At 51.8% G+C, this 19,448-nt stretch overlaps 7 protein-coding genes across 7 annotated transcripts; 3 read left to right on the forward strand and 4 right to left on the reverse strand.

The window, feature by feature from the left end:
* Positions 1 to 854: 854 nt before the first annotated feature.
* Positions 855 to 2,259, forward strand: AFUA_8G04670 (putative serine/threonine protein kinase ENV7; the record flags this gene model as incomplete). Its single annotated transcript, XM_742180.1, has 3 exons — positions 855 to 974; positions 1,048 to 1,663; positions 1,715 to 2,259. The coding sequence occupies 3 exons, from the start codon at positions 855 to 857 to the stop codon at positions 2,257 to 2,259; spliced, it is 1,281 nt and encodes a 426-aa protein (XP_747273.1).
* Positions 2,260 to 2,813: 554 nt separating this feature from the next.
* AFUA_8G04680 (putative oxidoreductase, short-chain dehydrogenase/reductase family) lies at positions 2,814 to 4,093 on the forward strand (the record flags this gene model as incomplete). Its single annotated transcript, XM_742181.2, has 6 exons — positions 2,814 to 2,881; positions 2,965 to 3,397; positions 3,466 to 3,592; positions 3,648 to 3,688; positions 3,768 to 3,882; positions 3,978 to 4,093. 6 exons carry the CDS (start codon positions 2,814 to 2,816, stop codon positions 4,091 to 4,093), a joined length of 900 nt encoding a protein of 299 aa, XP_747274.2.
* A 1,066-nt stretch (positions 4,094 to 5,159) lies between these two features.
* On the forward strand, positions 5,160 to 7,249 carry AFUA_8G04702 (putative MFS transporter; the record flags this gene model as incomplete). The annotated part of the gene is made up of 9 exons (XM_001481356.1): positions 5,160 to 5,353; positions 5,426 to 5,633; positions 5,697 to 5,713; positions 5,773 to 5,875; positions 5,924 to 6,372; positions 6,428 to 6,514; positions 6,565 to 6,618; positions 6,679 to 7,008; positions 7,066 to 7,249. 9 exons carry the CDS (start codon positions 5,160 to 5,162, stop codon positions 7,247 to 7,249), a joined length of 1,626 nt encoding a protein of 541 aa, XP_001481406.1.
* A 127-nt stretch (positions 7,250 to 7,376) lies between these two features.
* AFUA_8G04710 (glycoside hydrolase family 43 protein) lies at positions 7,377 to 8,360 on the reverse strand (the record flags this gene model as incomplete). Its single annotated transcript, XM_742184.1, has 1 exon — positions 7,377 to 8,360. One exon carries the CDS (start codon positions 8,358 to 8,360, stop codon positions 7,377 to 7,379), a length of 984 nt encoding a protein of 327 aa, XP_747277.1.
* A 452-nt stretch (positions 8,361 to 8,812) lies between these two features.
* Positions 8,813 to 9,451, reverse strand: AFUA_8G04720 (uncharacterized protein; the record flags this gene model as incomplete). The annotated part of the gene is made up of 1 exon (XM_742185.1): positions 8,813 to 9,451. One exon carries the CDS (start codon positions 9,449 to 9,451, stop codon positions 8,813 to 8,815), a length of 639 nt encoding a protein of 212 aa, XP_747278.1.
* A 516-nt stretch (positions 9,452 to 9,967) lies between these two features.
* AFUA_8G04730 (oligopeptidase family protein) lies at positions 9,968 to 12,248 on the reverse strand (the record flags this gene model as incomplete). The annotated part of the gene is made up of 2 exons (XM_742186.2): positions 9,968 to 12,122; positions 12,217 to 12,248. The coding sequence occupies 2 exons, from the start codon at positions 12,246 to 12,248 to the stop codon at positions 9,968 to 9,970; spliced, it is 2,187 nt and encodes a 728-aa protein (XP_747279.2).
* Positions 12,249 to 12,557: 309 nt separating this feature from the next.
* On the reverse strand, positions 12,558 to 19,401 carry AFUA_8G04740 (ATP-dependent RNA helicase BRR2). Its single transcript, XM_742187.2, has one exon. The coding sequence runs from the start codon at positions 19,295 to 19,297 to the stop codon at positions 12,668 to 12,670; it is 6,630 nt and encodes a 2,209-aa protein (XP_747280.1). The 5' UTR covers positions 19,298 to 19,401; the 3' UTR covers positions 12,558 to 12,667.
* Between the last annotated feature and the right edge of the window lie 47 nt (positions 19,402 to 19,448).

Here is a 19,448-nt window from a genome sequence, read left to right on the forward strand (position 1 = left end):
TTATTATTTTCCCAGTTGGGCAGAGAAGAAGCCCGAAGAAGAAGAATGAAAAGAACGGGAGCTAATTGGCAAAAAGGGAATGACGAATGGTGTTTTAGAGATAGTTAGGAGAGGATTGATGTCGAGACATCGATCACTGACAACTGCACTGATAATCTGATCATGATGCTTCCCTTGTTATGTATCAACAACTTCTACGGAATACTAAAATAGCCGTTATGATGTCCAATAATGATGATAACAAACAACGAAGACACGAACCATGGGTTTATCTACTGGGTACTCCGAACTCGTAGTATTCTTACTATGTGCTGCTCCACAGTGCCCATGCGTAATCAATCCAACTAACTCCACGGCTGTAAGGCAAAATGTTGCCCTTTAGTCTCTGAAGATATCCTATTGTCCATAAGACATTTCACCACCTCTCCATTCCAACCTTACTGCGACACATGCTCAACTAAGACATCGGAGACACTACTCTGACAGCAGTGACCATCCCCGACGCTAACAATTAACTACCTTGCAGTTCTCCTGATAAACACCTCTCCGGTTCGTCCACCTGGCACCTTCATCTCCCACGATTCTCTCCTCGCGTTCCTTATCCTTGCTCCGTTTCCAGCCTCGAGGCCACTTGTCTTTGATCATTATCCAATCTCGCTTCCCGACTTCCATTCACTGGCACGAAGTACGTGATTGCTGCACAGTGAGACAGTGGAACCACGCACGTCGACGATTCCGTAGGAGGCACTTGTGCGACAACTGAAGATTGATGAGTTGGGGGGGGATCACGGAAAGATCATAATTTCATATGATATAGAGTCGGTCGCGACAGCTTCCCTGGTTCGGCGCGCAAGATGGCTCAGTATTTCTTTGATCTGCTCTACAACTTTACAGATTGCATGTGCTGCTTTCCGAGCACGCCGCAGTTGAAAATCAACAATCGTAGCTTCAAATTATTACGGCTTCTTGGTGAAGTAAGTCAGTCGGGTCTCCAGACCATGTTATTCTTTGTTATTCCTCCTCAACTGACATTGCTGACTCTACTAGGGTGGATTTTCCTACGTTTACCTTGTCCAAGATAAGGCGACATCGGAGCTCTTCGCCTTGAAGAAAATCCGGTGTCCATTCGGCCAAGAATCTGTATCACAAGCTTTGAAAGAGGTCGAAGCCTACAGCCTATTCACATCACAACCGAACATCATCCATTCGATAGACCATTGCGTATCTACGGACTCGGGCTCAAAGTTTCGTTCCGATGGCGGCGAACCAGGATCGAAAACCGTCTACATCCTGCTCCCCTACTACCAACGCGGGAATCTTCAAGATGCAATCAATGCAAATCTCGTGAATCATACTCGGTTTCCCGAAAAGAGGCTAATGGTGCTTATGCTCGGTGTCGCCAACGCGCTAAAAGCCATGCACCAGTATCGGGTAAAGAGTGGCGCTGGGTCTACGCGCAGAGCCAAAGCGGTCAGACGCGAGGGCGAGGCGGCAGATGCACAATTGTCAATGCAAATGGGCAAGCCGAAGCGTCGAGCAAGCCAGAGAGTAGACGAAGAAGATTCAGAAAACGAGCCGTTGATGGATGACGAGGTTACTATAAGCCAGGAGGGAGTTCAGGAGGGAGACCTTCGCCCTTATGCGCATAGGGACATCAAACCTGGTGAGCTGGTGCGTCTGCAATTTTATGCGCTGGGAGACTGACTTGTGACAGGTAATATCATGATCGACGATGACGGTCAGACTCCGATCCTCATGGATCTCGGCTCCCTAGCGCCCAGTCCCATTGCTATCACCTCCCGTTCACTAGCTCTGGCCGTCCAAGATACTGCTGCAGAGCACAGTACCATGCCGTACCGGGCGCCTGAGCTATTTGACGTCAAGACCGGGTCAATCATTGATACCAAGGTCGATATCTGGTCCTTGGGATGCACATTGTACGCCTGCCTTGTAGGGAAAAGCCCCTTTGAGGCCCGAAGCGAGGAGACCGGCGGTAGCCTCAGTATGTGTGTATTGGGGGGGGACTGGCGGTTTCCGGACGAGAAGCCCGGGGCCACCAAGGGTAAAGGCCGAGCTGGAGCTGAGGATGCGGGTAAAGACAACACTGCAACCATTAGCGAGCCAGTGAAAGAGGTTGTCCGGAAGTGTCTACAGGTTGAGCCTGCTGACCGTCCCGACATCGATGAGCTCATTCAGATCATAAAGGATGTGATCAAGGACCTTTCCGATGACGATGTCATCGCTTCAGGGTCAGCCTAAACGGGGTTATTCTATCAGGAGTGAAATTTCCTTTTCCTATTTGAGTGACCGCCACCTGTCTTCCTTTTCGCGTCCTTGCGTCCAACGCCTTGTCTTAATGGGGCCATTATGTGCGGGCTGTGCGGCCTTTGAATCAGATTTGTAAAGTATGAGCCGAGTGCTCAACATATTCCCAGGATATCTCCTTGAAGTCCACCATCTCTTTTCATTTGTATCTCGATTGTACCGTTCTCTATCTGTGACTACACGGGAATTCGGTCGATGACACACCTTCGACTAAGACTTCCCTTCTTCATTCTGCCGCGATAGCGACTCTGCTTCCTGATACACTGGTGATTGGTCCGCCAGACTTCTTGACCTGAGTAACAGCCCACCAGACGGAATAGATGTCTCCAATGCTCAGGACGTCTTTCATACGTAATGTGGGCCAACTCACAATGACGCAAACAAAAAGCTCGTTCTATCAAACGGCCCTGCGACAGGAGCTTCTTAATGCTGCCAAGCTGTACAAACCCAATAAGCTCTTGATCAACAGTTGCAAACATGGCCATCGAATGGGGATCAGAGACCAAAGGTGCCGATGTGGTCAATGCCTTTCCCCTGAGCATCAAGAAACGAACATGTAGGCCAAGACGTCTGCCATTTCAAAGACTGCAATCTTAAGCTAAATCATGTTCCATAAAAAGTCCTCTTGACCGGAGTCAGTGGGACAGGACTGTCAGCAGCAACCGCCGAGGCCCTGGCAAGCGGCGATGCAGCCGCCATTATCCTGATGGGCAAGTCGCAGGCCGAAGCGCAAGCGATGATTGACGATATCAACCACAAACATCCCAAGGCGAAGCTGATATTCATATCGGTGGATTTCGGCCGGTTGGCCTCTGTGCGCGAGGCGGCGGAAGCGATTAGGAAGCTTGAGGTTCCCATCGATGGGTTTGTGGGGTTTCCCACGGTAATGGCTGGACCGTGGATGAAGACGGAGGACGGAATCGAGTCTCACTTCCAGTGCAACTATCTCAGCAATTTCCTCCTGATCAATTTGGTGGTTCACTTGATGCCGGCAGGTTCAAGGGTGGTCATCGTTTGCTCTAGTATCCGGCCTGAAGCGCCGCCGCCGGCCTGGGATGACCCCAATTTCGCAGTAAGTGGTTTGCTCTGGTTTGAGTTAGGATAGGAAGGTACTCACAAGGGTATCTGCCCATTCTGCAGGATGGGAAGAAATATCATCCACTGGACGCATATGCTCTATCGATATTTGCCAACGTTCAGATGGTCAAGTGCCTGGCTATCACTGGCTGTGGACGGTCAATGGCCACATTTTCGGTCAATACTGGAAGTGAGTTTGCAACCCCGCCATTTTCCATCTTCAACTCGAGCTGAACATCCTTCAGACACCAAACCAAGCCTTCAGACCGTTGCTTCGCCAGAGCAGGTAGCTTCATGGCTCCAAAGGAAAAAAGAGTGTGCGTACCGAACCAGATGACTCCTTGCATTTGATGATTTTCTGACAGTCAGCCCGGTTTCAAGTGGGAGAAGACCTACCGCTGCTTCTTCAACAAGCGCCAAAGTCGGCGTCCCAGGGGATTGCCACGATTCTCAGAGCTCTTCTCGACCCGGACATCAGTGGTGAGTGGGGTTCTCCTATGGTTGCAATGTGTCAACCGGAGGCTATCGTGCTGATAGATTTGCATTGGCAATAGAACGCTCCGGCGCATATCTAGATAATTGCCAGATCCTCGCTCTGCCGAAGATTGACTTCCCTGCCGGTGAGGAAAACGGTCGAGCGTTATGGACGCAGAGTGAGCAGCTGGTAGGGCAGGAGTTTAAGCGGCTGTAGTGTCGACCAGGTTGTCTGCGTACTTGTCTGTAGGAAAGTAGATATGATTGTTCCTAGATGAGTATAATCCAGCGGCGTGTAGGTAAACCCATATCTAACGACCTGATCATAGAACCAATGCAATGTGTATCCTGTCCTTGGAAAATGAGTAGATATTGTCTCCGTGGAGGCGTCCAATGAGAATGGTTGCTGAGAGATATCTGATGTGCGGGGGAACCCAGCTGTCTCCAACTTGGTTACGAACTTATCGACCACTCAAAGACATCAGTCTATCTCTTCCCTTGTCTGTCGGCGAGCCCGTCCAATGACGCGGAAGACAAGAAAGGAATTCATCGACTACTGTCAAGCGACGGTGATAAGCAACTACCCCAGTGGCGCTGGCTAGCTCCCTTGCTTAGCTCGACGGCCATTGAGAGTGTCCAATGGAGCTCACCAGCAGCCCATCACCTTGTTCCTTTTTCTCCCGACAGAGTATCGTCACGAGAGGAGAAAGGTCCGCTTCCAGAGCATTGGGCCGTCTTTGTATCGGTGGAGTCCCTGACCCAGGGACCTGCTTCCCTCATCTTGACTTCGATGGATCGTCATCTCCTCGTGGAGAGAGCCCCGATAAGCAGTCAAGTGGGCCTCAGTTGATATCTGAACTCGATGCATCCATGCATCAACATCCAGTCCCATGATAGCGGAATGCGTCCGCCCCCTGCTTATCGGCTATTGTGCGATGTGCGACATATGTGACGCTGTGCTTGCACCTGGCATCTATCAGGAATGTGCATCTCCGCCATATCGCTTCTGTGGATCCTCGAGAGGGGCAGATAACGAGTACTCGTGCTTACCGGCTAACTTCGACGCTCAGGTCGTGTTCGAGACCAAAGCTCGTAGCAGCAGCGTGCCTTATATCTTGAGCTCGCCACCTCGACTCCGATCAGCGGTGCAACTGAGCACCCATTTGGGTTGAGCAGCGGCGTATATACATTGGAAACATCGTTCGGAAGATCAAAGGACATAGAAACAGCATATTGCAGCTCACAGACAGCATTTGACCTTCTGCAGTTGCTTTTGTCTCGTCATGGCGCCTCGTGGAGACGGTGACAGCATCCCAGGCACGTTCACCCTGGTGGACGTGGATGGTGTATTGGCCACTCGTCACCTTGATAGAGGAGACAGAGATATTGTCCTTGTGCCTGAACCCTCCAATGACCCAGATGATCCCCTAAATTGGTCACCACGGCGCAAGCTACTGTCTACGATCTGTGTGAGCGTGTGAGTCGACGGAAGAGGCTGTTTTGATCTAGAGTTCTCGACCAAACAGCTAATCTGCTCCCTAATGTCCAGGTACACCTTGTTTGCAGGCATCTCAACTTCAGTCGTTTATTCTGTGCTTGTTCAGCTCTCTGAAGAGACCGGTGTTGCGGTGGACACTCTCAACCAGGGAACCGGATATATGTTCTTGCTCGCAGGCTGGGGCCTTCTCTTCTGGCAACCATTTGCGTTGCAGTATGGTAAACGATTGACGTACATTCTCTCATTAGTTGGAATATTGGTGAGTCTTCAAAGCTATTGAACAGTTGCTAGGTCAAGATTCTGACAGAGGGCCTTGCCATAGGCTACACTGGTATGGGGGTACGTTGTCATGACGCTCCGTCGCAAACTTCAATTGCTAATGATGAGACTGCCAATAGTCCTTATGTCCGTTCAAACGGCGAGTGGATTGGCCGCAGCATTCTTTCAGGCTTCTTCGTTGCTCCGATCGAAGCTCTTCCAGAAGTGACCGTCACCGATGTGGTAAGTGCTTGTGGATCAAACGTTCACGCCACTTATTGATAAGTCTAGTACTTTACCCATGAGCGAGGGACGTATATGGGTCTGTACGCCTTTTTCTTGGCCGGGAGCAACTACTTTGCACCAGTGATATGCGGCTTCATCGCCCAATATCAGGGATGGCAATGGGTTTTTTACTGGCCTGCCGTATTCTGCGCTGTTACTATCGCTTTCCTCTTTTTCTTCATGGAGGAAACGAACTACGCGCGGAAATGTGCCGAGACAACCACGGTCGAGGGCATCCTAGAATCGTCAACGACCCCCTCCAAGCAAGGTGACCAGGAAAAGCCTCTACCTGCGACGGGACAACCGGATCAAACAGAGTGCGGAGTTATGTACAGCAAGAAAACCTACATTCAGAAGCTGTCAATCATTGGACCTCGGCAACCCAGGAACAACATGTTTAGGCGGTTCTACCAAACGTTGTACTACCTGAGCTGGCCGGTTATCTTCTATGCTGGGTATGTCAAGCGGTCTCTCATATTCATCGGAAACATCAGATACTGACTATGGCAGGTTTTCGTATGGCTCGTATCTGATTTGGTTCAATGTGTTAAATGCCACTGCATCTCTTATTCTGGGGTCGGCACCATATAATTTCCGGTAGGATGCTCCGAGAACATCCCAGAAGGCTTTCCGACTAACTATGACAGTTCGTCGATGGTCGGTCTGAGCTATCTCGCATGCTGTCTGGGTGTCATTTGCGGGTGAGTCCGTCTTGAAGACTAGCGAGCAATTCACATACAGACCCTACTAACTCGGTCCAGATCCCTTTTCACCGGAAGATTCAGTGATTGGCTTACTATCAAACTCGCTCGACGGAACGGCGGAGTGATGGAAGCCGAGCAGCGTCTCTGGCCCTTCCTTGCGTGTGTGATTATTGTCCCTGGATCGCTGCTACTCTGGGGTGTGGGTGCAGCCCACGAGGTCCACTGGTTCGGACTTCTAGTCGCGATGTGCCTTCTTGCGCTCGCCAGCACCTGTGGAGTAACCCTGAGCGTCAACTATCTCGTCGACAGCTACAGGGAGCTGAGTGGCGATGCGATGGCTAGTGTGATCTTGGTTCGCAACACAATGTCGTTTGCCATGGGCTACGGGTAAGTTAGGCCGGAATGGACTTGACTGCGAGAGTGTTGACGACTTAACGAACATAGTATTACACCCTGGTTTGAAGACCTGGGATACCAGAACTGCTTTGTGTCAGCAGCGTTCATTGGAATGGCCATATCTGCCGTGTTCCTGGTGATGATCAAATGGGGAAAGACATTCCGGGCTCGCAGTCGCGACAAGTATTGGAGCATTGTGAGGGAGAATCAAGCCAGGGGAATGGGACATTGATGGCTCTGAAGTAGTACGAAGAAGGCGGTTATGGTGAACGAGACAGGACGATGTAATTGAGAAATTTCCATGATACATCCATCTCTCAGACCATGCAAATAGCTATAACATCTGCAACATGCGCCGCTCATTCAGCCAGCTTGATATTCCCCTCCGCATCATACACAATCTCCCGCATCTTCACACTCCGCAGATGATCCACCCCTCCGGACAGCGAACAGTCATGATAGAAAAGATACCACTTCCCCTGGAACTCCGCAATAGAATGATGCGTCGTCCAGCCGAGCACCGGCTCCAGGATCCGGCCGCGGTACGTAAACGGCCCCAGCGGACTATCCCCCGTCGCATACACCAGGTAATGCGTATCGCCCGTCGACCACGAGAAGTAATATTTGCCGTTATACTTGTGCATCCACGCCGCCTCGAAGAACCGCCGCTCATGGTCATCCGCCGCCAGCGGCCTCCGCTCCTCATCCACAATCTGCAGCTCTTGAATCTCCCCCTCAAACTCAAGCATATCCTCCGTCAGCCGCGCGACCCGCGGATACAGCGCCTTGACCCCCTCCCCGCGGGGCTCCTGCGGGCCCGTCTTCGACGCATCAAATTCCCACTCCCCTGTCGCCGCCGAGCGGGACCAGCACTGCAACTGCCCGCCCCAGATCCCGCCAAAGTACAGATACGCCTGCCCGTCGTCGTCGACAAACGCCGCCGGGTCAATGCTGTAGCTGCCGCGGATGGGATTGGGCTGTGGCGCAAACGGGCCCTCGGGCTTATCGCTCACCGCGACGCCAATGCGGAAGATGCCCTCGCGGTCGCGCGCAGGGAAGTACAGGTAGTACTTGCCGTTCTTGGTTGCGGCGTCGGGGGCCCAGAGCTGCTTGGAGACCCAGGGGATGTCGGAGTCCTTGAGGACGACGCCGTGGTCGGTGACGGGGCCGCCGACGGTCTCCAGCGAGAAGACGTGGTAGTCGTTCATGTCGTATTGGTCGCCATTGTCGTTGAACTGGATGTCTGTCTCGCGGTCGTGCGAGGGGTAGATGTATAGTTTGTTGTTGAAGACATGGGCGGAGGGGTCCGCGGTGTAGATGTGTTTGACGAGTGGTTCGCTCATTTTTTTTTTCTTTTTTTCCTCTTCGTATCTGACAGCCTAGTCTAGTCTAGTCGAGCGAGAAGGGACTGAAGTGCTGAAGTGGCCGCATGAGCATCCTGATATTGAACGTAACGTTCCTCTTATACATCTTGAGCGCCTCGGTTTTATCCGACTCAGGCTAAACAGTTAGACCCCAAGAAATTACCCCACCACTCCCATCAGGCTAAACGGGGGGATTAGAGTGGGTGTCCTTATCAGATATCCCAAGAGTATATTGGTGTGATGTCAAATGTAATATCTATCCAATGATATTCTAGTATGCGTTTGCTAAACTGTGATCCATGTCTATCAAGGCTGAATATGCATGCAGCATGTGGCATTGCCCTCCAGAAACTCCACACCCCACATAACCAACAAAGACGGAGACGAACAAAGACAACAAGTGCGACACACCTCAAGACTCCCAAGGGAATTCAACGCCCCCATGCCTTCCACCTCAAAATAGCATCAGGATCATCCCGCTGCGCCTGTCGAAGTCCCTGCTCCCACTCCCACTCCATCCTTTCCAAAAGCTCCTCGGTGTCGTCCTCACTCGTAGATCCTGCCGTACCAACAGTAGGCGACTCACACCCCCTCAGCCCAATAAAGCGACCGAACCGTCGCCGCTTCGTCTGTAGATCAACGCTCTTCTCACCCTGTGTGCCGATCCACGGGGGGATCGAGACGGGATATGCCCTTGTGGCCTCCACTGGCGGCCACACTTGGTGGAAGTGACGGGCTAGATCGTCCAGTTGCCGAGAGGTGAGTAGGTGGTAGGCGAGGAGGGTCTTGGGGAAGTCGGGATGTTGCTGCCCCGTGGTGCTGGAGACGAGGGGGCAGAGAGGACTGCGTAGATGGCGGAGGACGGGCTGGAAGGATGGGTGGACCTTCCGGGGTCGTTTTGCTGGTTTTGATTCCGCTTGTGATGCTGGCTGTGATGACTGTGGTGTTGATCTGCTCGACATGGAGCTCGTGGGTGTTGATGGTGAGAATGCACAGGAGACAGTGGGGGATTGAGGTGACGACGGGTCTATCACGATACCGGGAAGGGAGGGATTGTTGCTGCCTTGCATTTCTTTTTGTATGGGAAGAATTAGTTCAAGTCAAAGTGAGATATAGACTCTGGCTGACTCTGGCTGACTCTGGAAGTTTGTTCCTTGGTTGCTGCGTGGGAGTAGATTGCTCAATTTGAAGCACTTGGATTGTAGCAGAGAGATCATGGAAATCCGAGGTGGTTACCATCGCTTATATACTCCGTCCTGAACCATGAAACAGCTGGTATGTAACAAAGGCTACGGTGAAGAAAAGCCACGAAGCCAGACAAGAATAGGCACTCTTTGTTGGTGCCAACAGACCAGCACTCGGCCACATTGTACTCTCCCTTTGTCTCGAAGGCTTTTCCGTTTCATCCAAGCAACAACAAATCAGACAATAGATCGTCCAACAATGCAATGAAATATCCATTGAGGACATCCAATAAAAGATCATGAAACAGAAACTCGAATTCAAAGGATACCGACGAGGCTATATCAGACTGTCATTGTCATGGTGCACATCCAAGACACAAACGCAGAGTTACGAACTTCACACTATGAAAGGGATAGACCAGCTACACGCTTCTCCAAGGGTGTCTTCTTCGAGCTAAAAGCGTCGCGTTTCTCATCGGTCACCGGAGGCAAGCCGACATACTTGTTGATCCAGTTAAAAACAGTCTGGTGCCATACGAGAGAGTTCTCCGGATTCAGTACCCAGTGGTTTTCGTCTGGGAAGGTCAGGAAGGCGCTCTCGATCCCCTTCATCTGCAGGACGTTGAACGCTGCAAGTCCCTCCGCTATGGTCAGACGGTAGTCGAGCTCATTGTGGATGATGAGATGGGGTGTCTGCCAATGCTCCGTAAAACGAGACGGATCCCACTTCTCCCAGTTCTCTGGGACCTTCCAGATCGGGCCACCCAGATCATGGAGTGGGAAGTACTGTTCCTCACTGGCAAGCTGAGAAGTCATGCTGAAAACACCATCGTGGGTGACAAGCGCCTTGAATCGACGGCCGAGAGGGTGGCCCTGGATCCAGTTCATCATATAACCGCCATAAGACGCTCCAAGTGCGACGGCTCTCGTGGTGTCAACGTAGTCCAAATTCTCCTCGATGTAGTCCAATCCTTTTTCGATATCGATATAAGGTAGGCCTCCCCAAGAACCACGGATTGCGTCCGTGAATGGTTGCCCGTACCCGGTGCTACCTCGGGGATTGGGCGTAATGACGACGTAACCCTGCTCAGCAAACACGGCGGGATTCCATCGAGTGCTCCATTGGTCATTCCATGCGCCCTGAGGGCCCCCATGAATCAGATAAGCGAGCGGATACTTGTTGCCAGGCTGGAAATTGGACGGTTTAACCACCCACGCATGGACGGGGTGATCTTCCGCGCCTTTGAACCAAATCTCATCCACCTGTGTGGGTGAAAGACCAAAGGCGGCGCCTCCACGGCCAATAGATGAGATAACCCTGACCTTGGATGTATCCTGGGTGTCAATGATGGTCCACAAGCTGTTGTCTACCAGACTGTTGCTGGCAATCAACAGATTCGATGATTTCGCCACCAAAGGGAATACATCCGTAACATAACCAGAATGCGTGAGCTTCTTCAACACATCGGGTGTACTATGGCGGACATTGTCGAGAGGAAGCTGATACAACACGCCACGACCCTGCTCCTCGACCTGAACGAATAATGACTGATCATCCTTGGCAAACGTCAATCCCGACGGGCTGAGATCCCACTGTCCCTTGCCATCAGCAGAGGCGAAAATCTCAATCATCTCACCATTCCAAGGATTTGGAACGTAGAGGATTCTGTTTTTGTCCGACTCATAGCCATCTTCACGCATCCCGAGCAGAGCAATCGAGCTGCCATCGGACGAGAGAACAGGAGATGACATAGCACCCTCAAGACCCTTGACTGTGCATACCTTGGCTTCCAGTGCGCCTACACCGGTCCACGAGAACATCGGACAGTAGTAGCACGAACAGGACGTGTGTGTCGCAGGATTGAGGTTGGGATCCTTTGCAACAAACACAATTGCTGACGGGCTGATGTCAAAATCGCCTGAGCCGCCAAAAGGTGGGATAGGCGACTCAACTCCCGTCAGCCCGCAGACCGAGATCAGGTTCGTCAGCCCAGAGACGGAATATCTGCCTGCCTGTCGAGTGGCGGGAGACAGGGGTGCGCGCTGCAGCAACCCATACCAAATGGCGTTGCGCTGTGGCTCAATCCACGAGTCCCAGTGTCGGACAAACAGGGACGTGTACAGCCTACCTGAACTGAGAGGCTTTTTGGCGTCATGTGGGTTGTACAATGACCCATCCGGGTTGGCCTTCCCCACCACTGCAAACCCAATTTTGCCCGGTTCGACAACAGTCACCTTGAGGTCGGACACAGGTCCTGGCACAGTGCCCGCAGTGTAGGTCTTGTCGACCTCCCGCGCATCTCCGACAATGAAGCTGGTGTTTCCATTTGCTTTGGTCTTCAGCCACACCAGCTGGTCGCTGTTCTCCAGCCATTGTGGACTGCTGGCTCCCGGATCGTTCGTGATGAGGGCGGATCGGCCGGTAGCGATGTCTAATACACGGATCTCATTGGTCTTCGAATGAGAGTCGAAGGAGTAGGATGTCTGCGTGTAGACGGCAAGCGTCCCGGAAGAGTTGGGGATGGGTCCAGAGCGGCGGGGAGCTCCCAGGAGGACCCTGGTCAAGTCAGCGATCCGAATTGGGGTAGAATATGCCTTTGTGACTCAAGATCTTCCGCGGCTGTAGGAAGAGACGAGACCAATTCACTTACTCTGGAGTGAACTTCATCGATCGAATGGTCATGTCCGTTTCCACCGTGATAAGAGCTGTCTTGATAAGCTCAGCGCCAAGCGTTGAGGGGTAGACAATGCGATTGGGTTGAACAGACGGAACTGTGTAGCTTGTAGATAATAAATTATTATACTGCACGTATATATTGCAAACTGCGATCCCAAACAGTGATGGATGATACGGAGTCAGATCAGGAGGGGCTGTGGAGGAGACGGAAGGGGGAAGCGAAGAGGAGGTTGGAGATGTGGAGAGAGCTGCCATATCGTATGAGGAGAAGACCATCCTGTAATCAGTTGCTGAGTCTACCAACTGATCGGAAGTACTGGATTGAACATTCTTATTATCATTGTTCTTCCACGTAAATTGACCGTATAAATACAACAAAGAGAATTAACAGACAAATCTAGTGCTAACAGATTTCAATAAACCCTTTACTCCTCTTCTTCCTCGCTCTCATCCTCTTCCATGCCTTCAGCTGCGGTCACAGTAAATGTGGGGGCTTGGTCTACGCCCACATAGCTGTCGCACATTAGGTAGAGTGTCAACTCATGCTCACCAGGCGTGGGCACAATGTACTCCAGGCGCAATTCCAATTTGCGTCCGATGGTAACTCGCTTGATGGCAAGCAAGTTCTTCGTCTTCTCGTCTCCCACAACCAACCACCAATTCTCCATCTTCTTGCCAGGGTAGAACGGCGCGTGTACAGTGGTGTCAGGTTCCTCGTCCTCCTCGACTTCCCGTTCAATCTTGATCTTGAGATACGCCGGCTCGCCGGATGTAATGTTCTCGGGATCTTCCACTTTGAAGTCAAGGTCGAGGTTGGGATACTTCTCGTTCGTGAACGCGGCAGCTTGGGCCAACTGTGAGTTATCGAGACCAAGTCGCTTGACCAACGTGGGGTAGTCCTTGTTCTCGGATGGGTCCATCGCTTCCATGAATTCGAAGATGTCGTTGATGTTGTACTCGTTGGCCACCTTAATGGCTTCAGGGCCAAAGTGAGGAATCTGCTTAAGAGGGCTGTCCCGGTCCCACATGGCTTGGACCACCATCTGTGACATCTCCATGGCATTCATTGCGTTCAGGTGACCTTCGGATGAAAGAACATCGACACATGCACTGAGAAGGTTGAGAACCTTGCTGACAATAACCTCCTGGTCCTTGGCCAGATCAATGGGCAGCTGCATGCGGGAGAAGTGAGCTTGCAGGAGAACAAAGGCCTTGAAGTGAGGTGAGTCGTAGGCGGGTTGCGACATCTTGACGGGCACACGATCGTACACTCGTCGCAAAATGTGGTCTTCGTGTCTCCGCATCTGAATTGATTCGAACTCCGTGGCTGAGGTGATGATCTCCAGAATACCCTTGAGCTTCGTGCGAGCGCTGAGCGACAGGAGGAAGGTCTGCATGGTGATGAAGGAGATGTTGTAGTAAGCACCAATCATGGCCGCATTGAGGGGCGAGACGCTGTCATCCTCCTCATCCAGATCAATAATCTTAGCCTCCGACAGCTCCCTCAATGTGTTCTCCACCAGCTCGGACAAGAAAGTGCTGAGACCTTCGTGGCTAATATCACTCAAACCGTAGAAGCTGGGGTTGGCAAGGAGACGACGGTAAAAATACGTGTAAGTCATCCAATCCACGGCGTCCTGGGTCGAAGTGATGGTCCTTGTGCTGATCTCGGTCACGAATGCGTCATGTAAGTACAATTGCAAATGACTCTCGACGGGCAAAGCTTCGTTAAGGAACTTCTTGTAATACTCGCGCTTGACTGAAGGTACCATCAGAACACCTCGGCCAATCTTGTCCTCCTTAGGACGAGTAGCTTTGCCGAACATCTGCAGGACTTCGCTGATAGGATAATCAATGTAACGGTGCTCGCGGCCTTCAAAGAACTGTGTGCCCATGATGATTACAAGATGTGCCGTGAGATTCAGGTCCCAGCAGACATCGCGTGAAGCTAGTAGGACCTGGATCGCACCAATGGTGAAGAGATGCGAGACAATGCGCTTGTCAGTAGCGCTAAGAGCTTCGTGATAATATCCAATGCCGTGGGAGAGCGATTCTGCCAGCGTCCGTTCCTGAATCCGATTCAGTAGTGGCGCAAGTTCATTCACATCAGCGTGAAGGAATCGGTCTTCGTTATCATCAGCAGCGCAAGCAGCCAAGAGATCAATAGCTGTTGACCTTGTCTGCTTGCGATTGGGAACAAACACAAGCGCAGGTTTGTCCGGAGCCAACTGTAAAATCGAGTGATATGCCGGTTTAGCCATGGCCAGCATGAGTGAGGGGAAGTGGGGAATGCTGAAGGACTGAATATGGAGCTCGAGAGGCACAGGGCGGGCGTGAGGGCTGAAATTATAAATTGTATGCTTGTTCGCACCAATCCACTCGCCGATGTCACGGGCGTTAGCAAGAGGCACGCTCAGCCCAACGATGCGCATACCGTTCTCTAGCTGAAGGGCAATAGAATGCATGCGAGACACCACTACTTCGTACACATATCCTCCATAGCCTCCAAGCATATGCAGTTCGTCTGCGATAAACAGCTGTACAGATTGCACGTTCTTGCGCCTTTGCCATTGCCGGGACAGAACATCCCACTGCGTCGGCGTGGCGAGAACCAGATCTGCCTGATCCAGCAATTTCAAATCCGCAGTGGTCTCCCCGGTCAGCTTGACGATATTCTTGCCGCCACCGAGGTTGCCTAACCGCTTCTCCCAGTCCGCATGTCGGTGATCAATCAATTCTTGGAAAGGAGCAATATAGACGGCTCTGCCGCCCTTTCCGGTTGCCCAATGCCGTAGCAATGCAAGCTCAGCACAAACAGTTTTGCCGCTGCCCGTGGGAGCACCGAGGAAGACATTGTCATCCGTATCATACAACGACTTGAAGGTTTGAGACTGGATCTTGTTGAAAAGTTGCCACTCAGGATAGAGTTGCTGGTAATCCTCACGCTTCAGTGCCTTGACGGGTGCCCGTTGCATGTCCAGCAAAGGAGTATGGGGTGGGAATCGCTCCGGAAGAATCAGCTTCTGGAAAGATACCGCAATCTTGGTCTCTGAGTGCATCCACCGATCGGAAACGAGAGAGATGAAGTAGTTAGGGGGCATAGGCTCGGTAATGGGAACAGTAAATTCGACTAGGTGCTCGTTCATCTCGGCCTGCGCATAGTCCTTCCGGAGAATGAATTGATCGTGGAACAAGATTTCCTCGCCGTCACAGTCCTCGACGAGGATCCAAAAGTCTTGCGCTGTTCCATGCAAAGCATCATCCCACACGAAATTCGGAGTGATGGTAAGCTCCACTCGAAGCAATGACCGGGTCACAGGTTGAACTTGCGCCTGGACTTCCAAACGAGGGAACTTGGATACGAGATCACACACGGTCCGTCCAGCCTTGGGCATACCAAGAAGTTCGCCCATGCGAGGAGGATCGAGGTCGAAATAGCTGGCCCAAGGCACGTCGATTCTCTCCGCTTTTTGCAGGATGTCCCGGGGACAGTGAGGGAATTGACGGAGTGGTGTCATAGTTGGCCACATCCGCCGTTCCGCCATCTTGCAGAGGTCGAGAGCAGTCTTCGCGACAGATGACCAGCCTTTCTTCAAGGAAATCTCAAAAAGGGCCCGCAGAATACGACCCGCGGACTGAGTGACATATACCATGTCTGCCATCAAAGCAAGTCCTTCTAGCTTCAGTCTGGAAATGTAGGCCTGCAGCAAGACGTTGATCTTCGAATGAGGTTCATCAATGCTCTCCTTGACAGGAACAGGAACACGACCGAGGAGTTTCGCCAACTCCAACTTCTCATCTTGGCGAACAGGGATGTACTTAAATTCGTCGCTGAGGGCGAAAATGCGGAAGAGCTCAATAGTCGAGATGGATGGTTGAATGTGCTGAGAATAGGTCAACATGGAATTATGGCCAATGTAGTAATGTGAAGCAATTCGTCCCAATTCGGTGGATTGCAGGCGTCCAGTCTTCTTCTCATACTTGACAAGTCCGGCCCGTTCCAAGATGACGGCTGCGGAGTGAACAAGATCAACTCGCTTCTGCTCCAACGCGTCGTCGTTCTCATAATCGGCGCCCACGCTGTACAGGCCAGGAGAGCGGAGCATACGGACAAAAAGATAAGTGTAGCCCAGCCACTCCACTCCCTCGTCGCGGTTGCGAATGTTTCCAAGAACGATCTCCGCATTCATGTTATCAGCAAGTTTGCTCATGAGCTGACTCTCAATCGGCAATTGCTGGTTCATGAGGGAGAGGTAGTACTGAATTTCAGTCTGGGATGTGATGATGATACCTTCACCAAACGTGTCGTATTGAGGTCGACCAGCTCTTCCCAGCATCTGGAGGACATCCTGAGGGCTAAGCTCAACCCAGCTACCCTTCTCCGGTGAATATACCTGGGTTCCTTTGATGATAACGGTGTGCGCGGGCAGGTTGACACCCCAGGCAAGAGTTGCCGTGCATACGAGGACTTGAATGCTGCCATCAGCGAACAGCGCTTGGACTGAATCACGATCTGCAAGACTTAGTCCAGCGTGATGGATACCGAACCCATATGGCAGCAGGTCTTTCAGCGATGCATCATCGACGGACTCGGCTTCTTCCGCTAGAATAGCCCTGCTTGCAGCATCGCTACGCAAAATCTGGCCAATAGTCTCCATCTCCAATGCTTTATCCCTGATATACTTGGCCGTCTTCGCCGTTTCCTTTCGAGAGTGAACGAAGATGAGCATCTGGTTTCTTCGCTGCCCGACTTGCTCGAGAACCTTGTTATAGCAAATATCGTTCATCATCTTCAGCTGCTTGATAGCTTTCTTGTCGGTGACACCAATGAATTCCTGCTTCAACGGGCATGGTCGATAAGAGCCGTCAAAGTGGAACAGGCCTTTATTGGGGTCGACTCGTAAGAAGCTGGCTACATCACGGTAGTTTGGCAAAGTTGCACTAAGACCAACGATGCGGACAGGTTCTCCGGTCTGCTCTACCTTGCGAATTGTCCGACTAACGATACTTTCGATAACGGGTCCTCGCTCGTCATGAAGCAAATGGATTTCATCAATAATGATCAGACGCACGAGCTTGATGTAACTCGTCTCAGACGCCTTTCTGGTAATGACGTCAAATTTTTCGGGAGTCGTGACAATCAGCTGCGTTTCGGCAATCTGTTGTTTTGTGAGCTGGCGATCACCAGTTAGCTCGGAAACTCGAATGCCGTAGGGCTCGAGCCGTTTGCCGAGGTTGCCGACTTGCTCCTGGACGAGAGCTTTTAAGGGAGAAATATAAATGATTTTGAAATCATCAAGCATAATCTCCCCCGTCTCCGGGTTGCGATTCTTGCCGATCTCGCGAAGAATGGTAAGCATGGCAACGTTTGTCTTTCCAGATCCCGTAGGAGCACAGACAAGCATATTGCCATCATCGTGGAAGGCAGCTGGGTAGCATTTGGTCTGAACTCGGTTGAGCTCCTTGGCACTGCCAAAGCCGATACGGGCCCATTCAGGCAGTTCAGTGGCGGGGATGTTCTTCTCCCCAGGATCTCGCTTGGGTTTGGGCGGTGGTACATGAATCTCCTCATATCCTTTAAATGTTCGCTTGGTAGAACCTTGAGGCAGCTTGACATTCGGGTTGGTCATCAGATGGTTGCCTTGGTGGAAGACAAGGTTCTCCAGGTTAATCAGCCTCTTGGGCTGCAGACCGCCGACCAAGCCACCCTCTGTAGGCTTCTCTTCGGGAGCCGGCGCGCTAGGGACATCGACATCCATCAGATCGAGCTTGATCTTCTTCTCGGGACGACCTGCCGCTTCATCGCGAACCGTCTTGCCTCGAATTTCATCCAAAATAGCTCGGTGGCCAGCCTCAACCATCTCACTTTCGACGAGATGGCGAGCGTCGGCATCTTCAGCAACCCTGCGCCAACGCGTTACCCACACAATCTTATCACGGTTCATAACGAATTTGGCGACAAGGTCTGGGTGCTCATAATCGAAGAGTTCCATCAGGTCGTTTTCCACATCTCGCAGCGATTTCTCTGTGCCATCCTCGGCTTTGCCACCAAGTATTTCCAAAGCCTGTGTGGCCTTCTCCTGTTGTATGTGAGCATCGGTATACACAGAACCAACTTGGCGTTGTAGCCAGTAAGCGTCGATTTGCCGGGCAGGAACTATCAAGTTCTTGTTCCGCCGTTGGTCATCGCGATCTAGTCCACCGTCGATGACCATCTGTTCCTCAGCCTCGAGACCTTCGATATCCGCTTTCTCGGTCGCCGCAGCCTCAACATCGGGAGCTTCTTGTTCATCTGTCTCTTCATCGTCGGTCAGGTCATCCTCGTCTCGGACTTCAGTGACAGTGCCCATGCGCTCATCATCCTCGTCTTCCTCGTCGAAGACGACGGCAACACCCTGACGTTCGTCGAGCTCTGCCTCTTCTTGGCCATCCATTCCGCCCTCCATCTCTTCGTCCTCGTCCTGCGCATCGTAGTCCGTAATCTTCTTTCCCAAATTTACAAGTTCATTGAACTCTTTTGGGCTCATGGAGCTGCCGAGCAAGTCGTCAATCTCCTTTTTCTTGTCAAAATCTTTCATATCTTCATCCTTCAATAACTCCAACACAGCATCGGCAGCACTCCTAACGACTTCGTGAGGGACATCACCCAGATGGCTTGCAGTCATTGTAAGGATAAGATCGTACGTCGCGCGGGTGGCGGGCGTTCGAGGGCGGTATTTCAACCCTTCGATGAGAGCATCGGCAGCAGAGAGAATACCCTGGCCGCGTAATTGCTGTTGCCCGCGACGTTTTCTCTGTTCTCTAGCGAGCACATCCTCGCCTTCTCGGATCGCACCTCGCTCGATATCTGTAGGTCCGACGGGTTTTTTCTTGGTCTTTGGGGCATCATCACGCGCGACTCTTGAGCCCATCTCCCGAATGCTGATGCGCCCGGCAAGGGATTCTGGGTCTCCGGTAGGTTCATCGTTGATGCGAGAGATGAAACGACGGTCCGCCTGGAGAACCAGGTTGGACATCGCCGAGTACTTGTACTGGGAGATATTTTGATCCGCCATCTCGATGGTTTTTCAGCTGTAAATCAAAGAAAAATTTCCGACAAAGAAAGAAAGATAATGCGACGACTTCTTTCAGTCGCCTGGGCTCGGTGGAGCTCAGATTCAGCCGGCGCGTCGACACACCTGCGTCAAGAAATGAATGGTGGAAATA

This window comes from Aspergillus fumigatus, chromosome 8, assembly GCF_000002655.1.
Source record: "Aspergillus fumigatus Af293 chromosome 8, whole genome shotgun sequence".
In the NCBI taxonomy this organism is placed as follows: Eukaryota; Fungi; Ascomycota; class Eurotiomycetes; order Eurotiales; family Aspergillaceae; genus Aspergillus; species Aspergillus fumigatus.

What these genes read in the sequence shown, in the direction of transcription:
- AFUA_8G04740 (XM_742187.2), bottom strand. Translation starts at nt 19,297, where the DNA reads ATGGCGGATCAAAATATCTCCCAGTACAAGTACTCGGCGATGTCCAAC.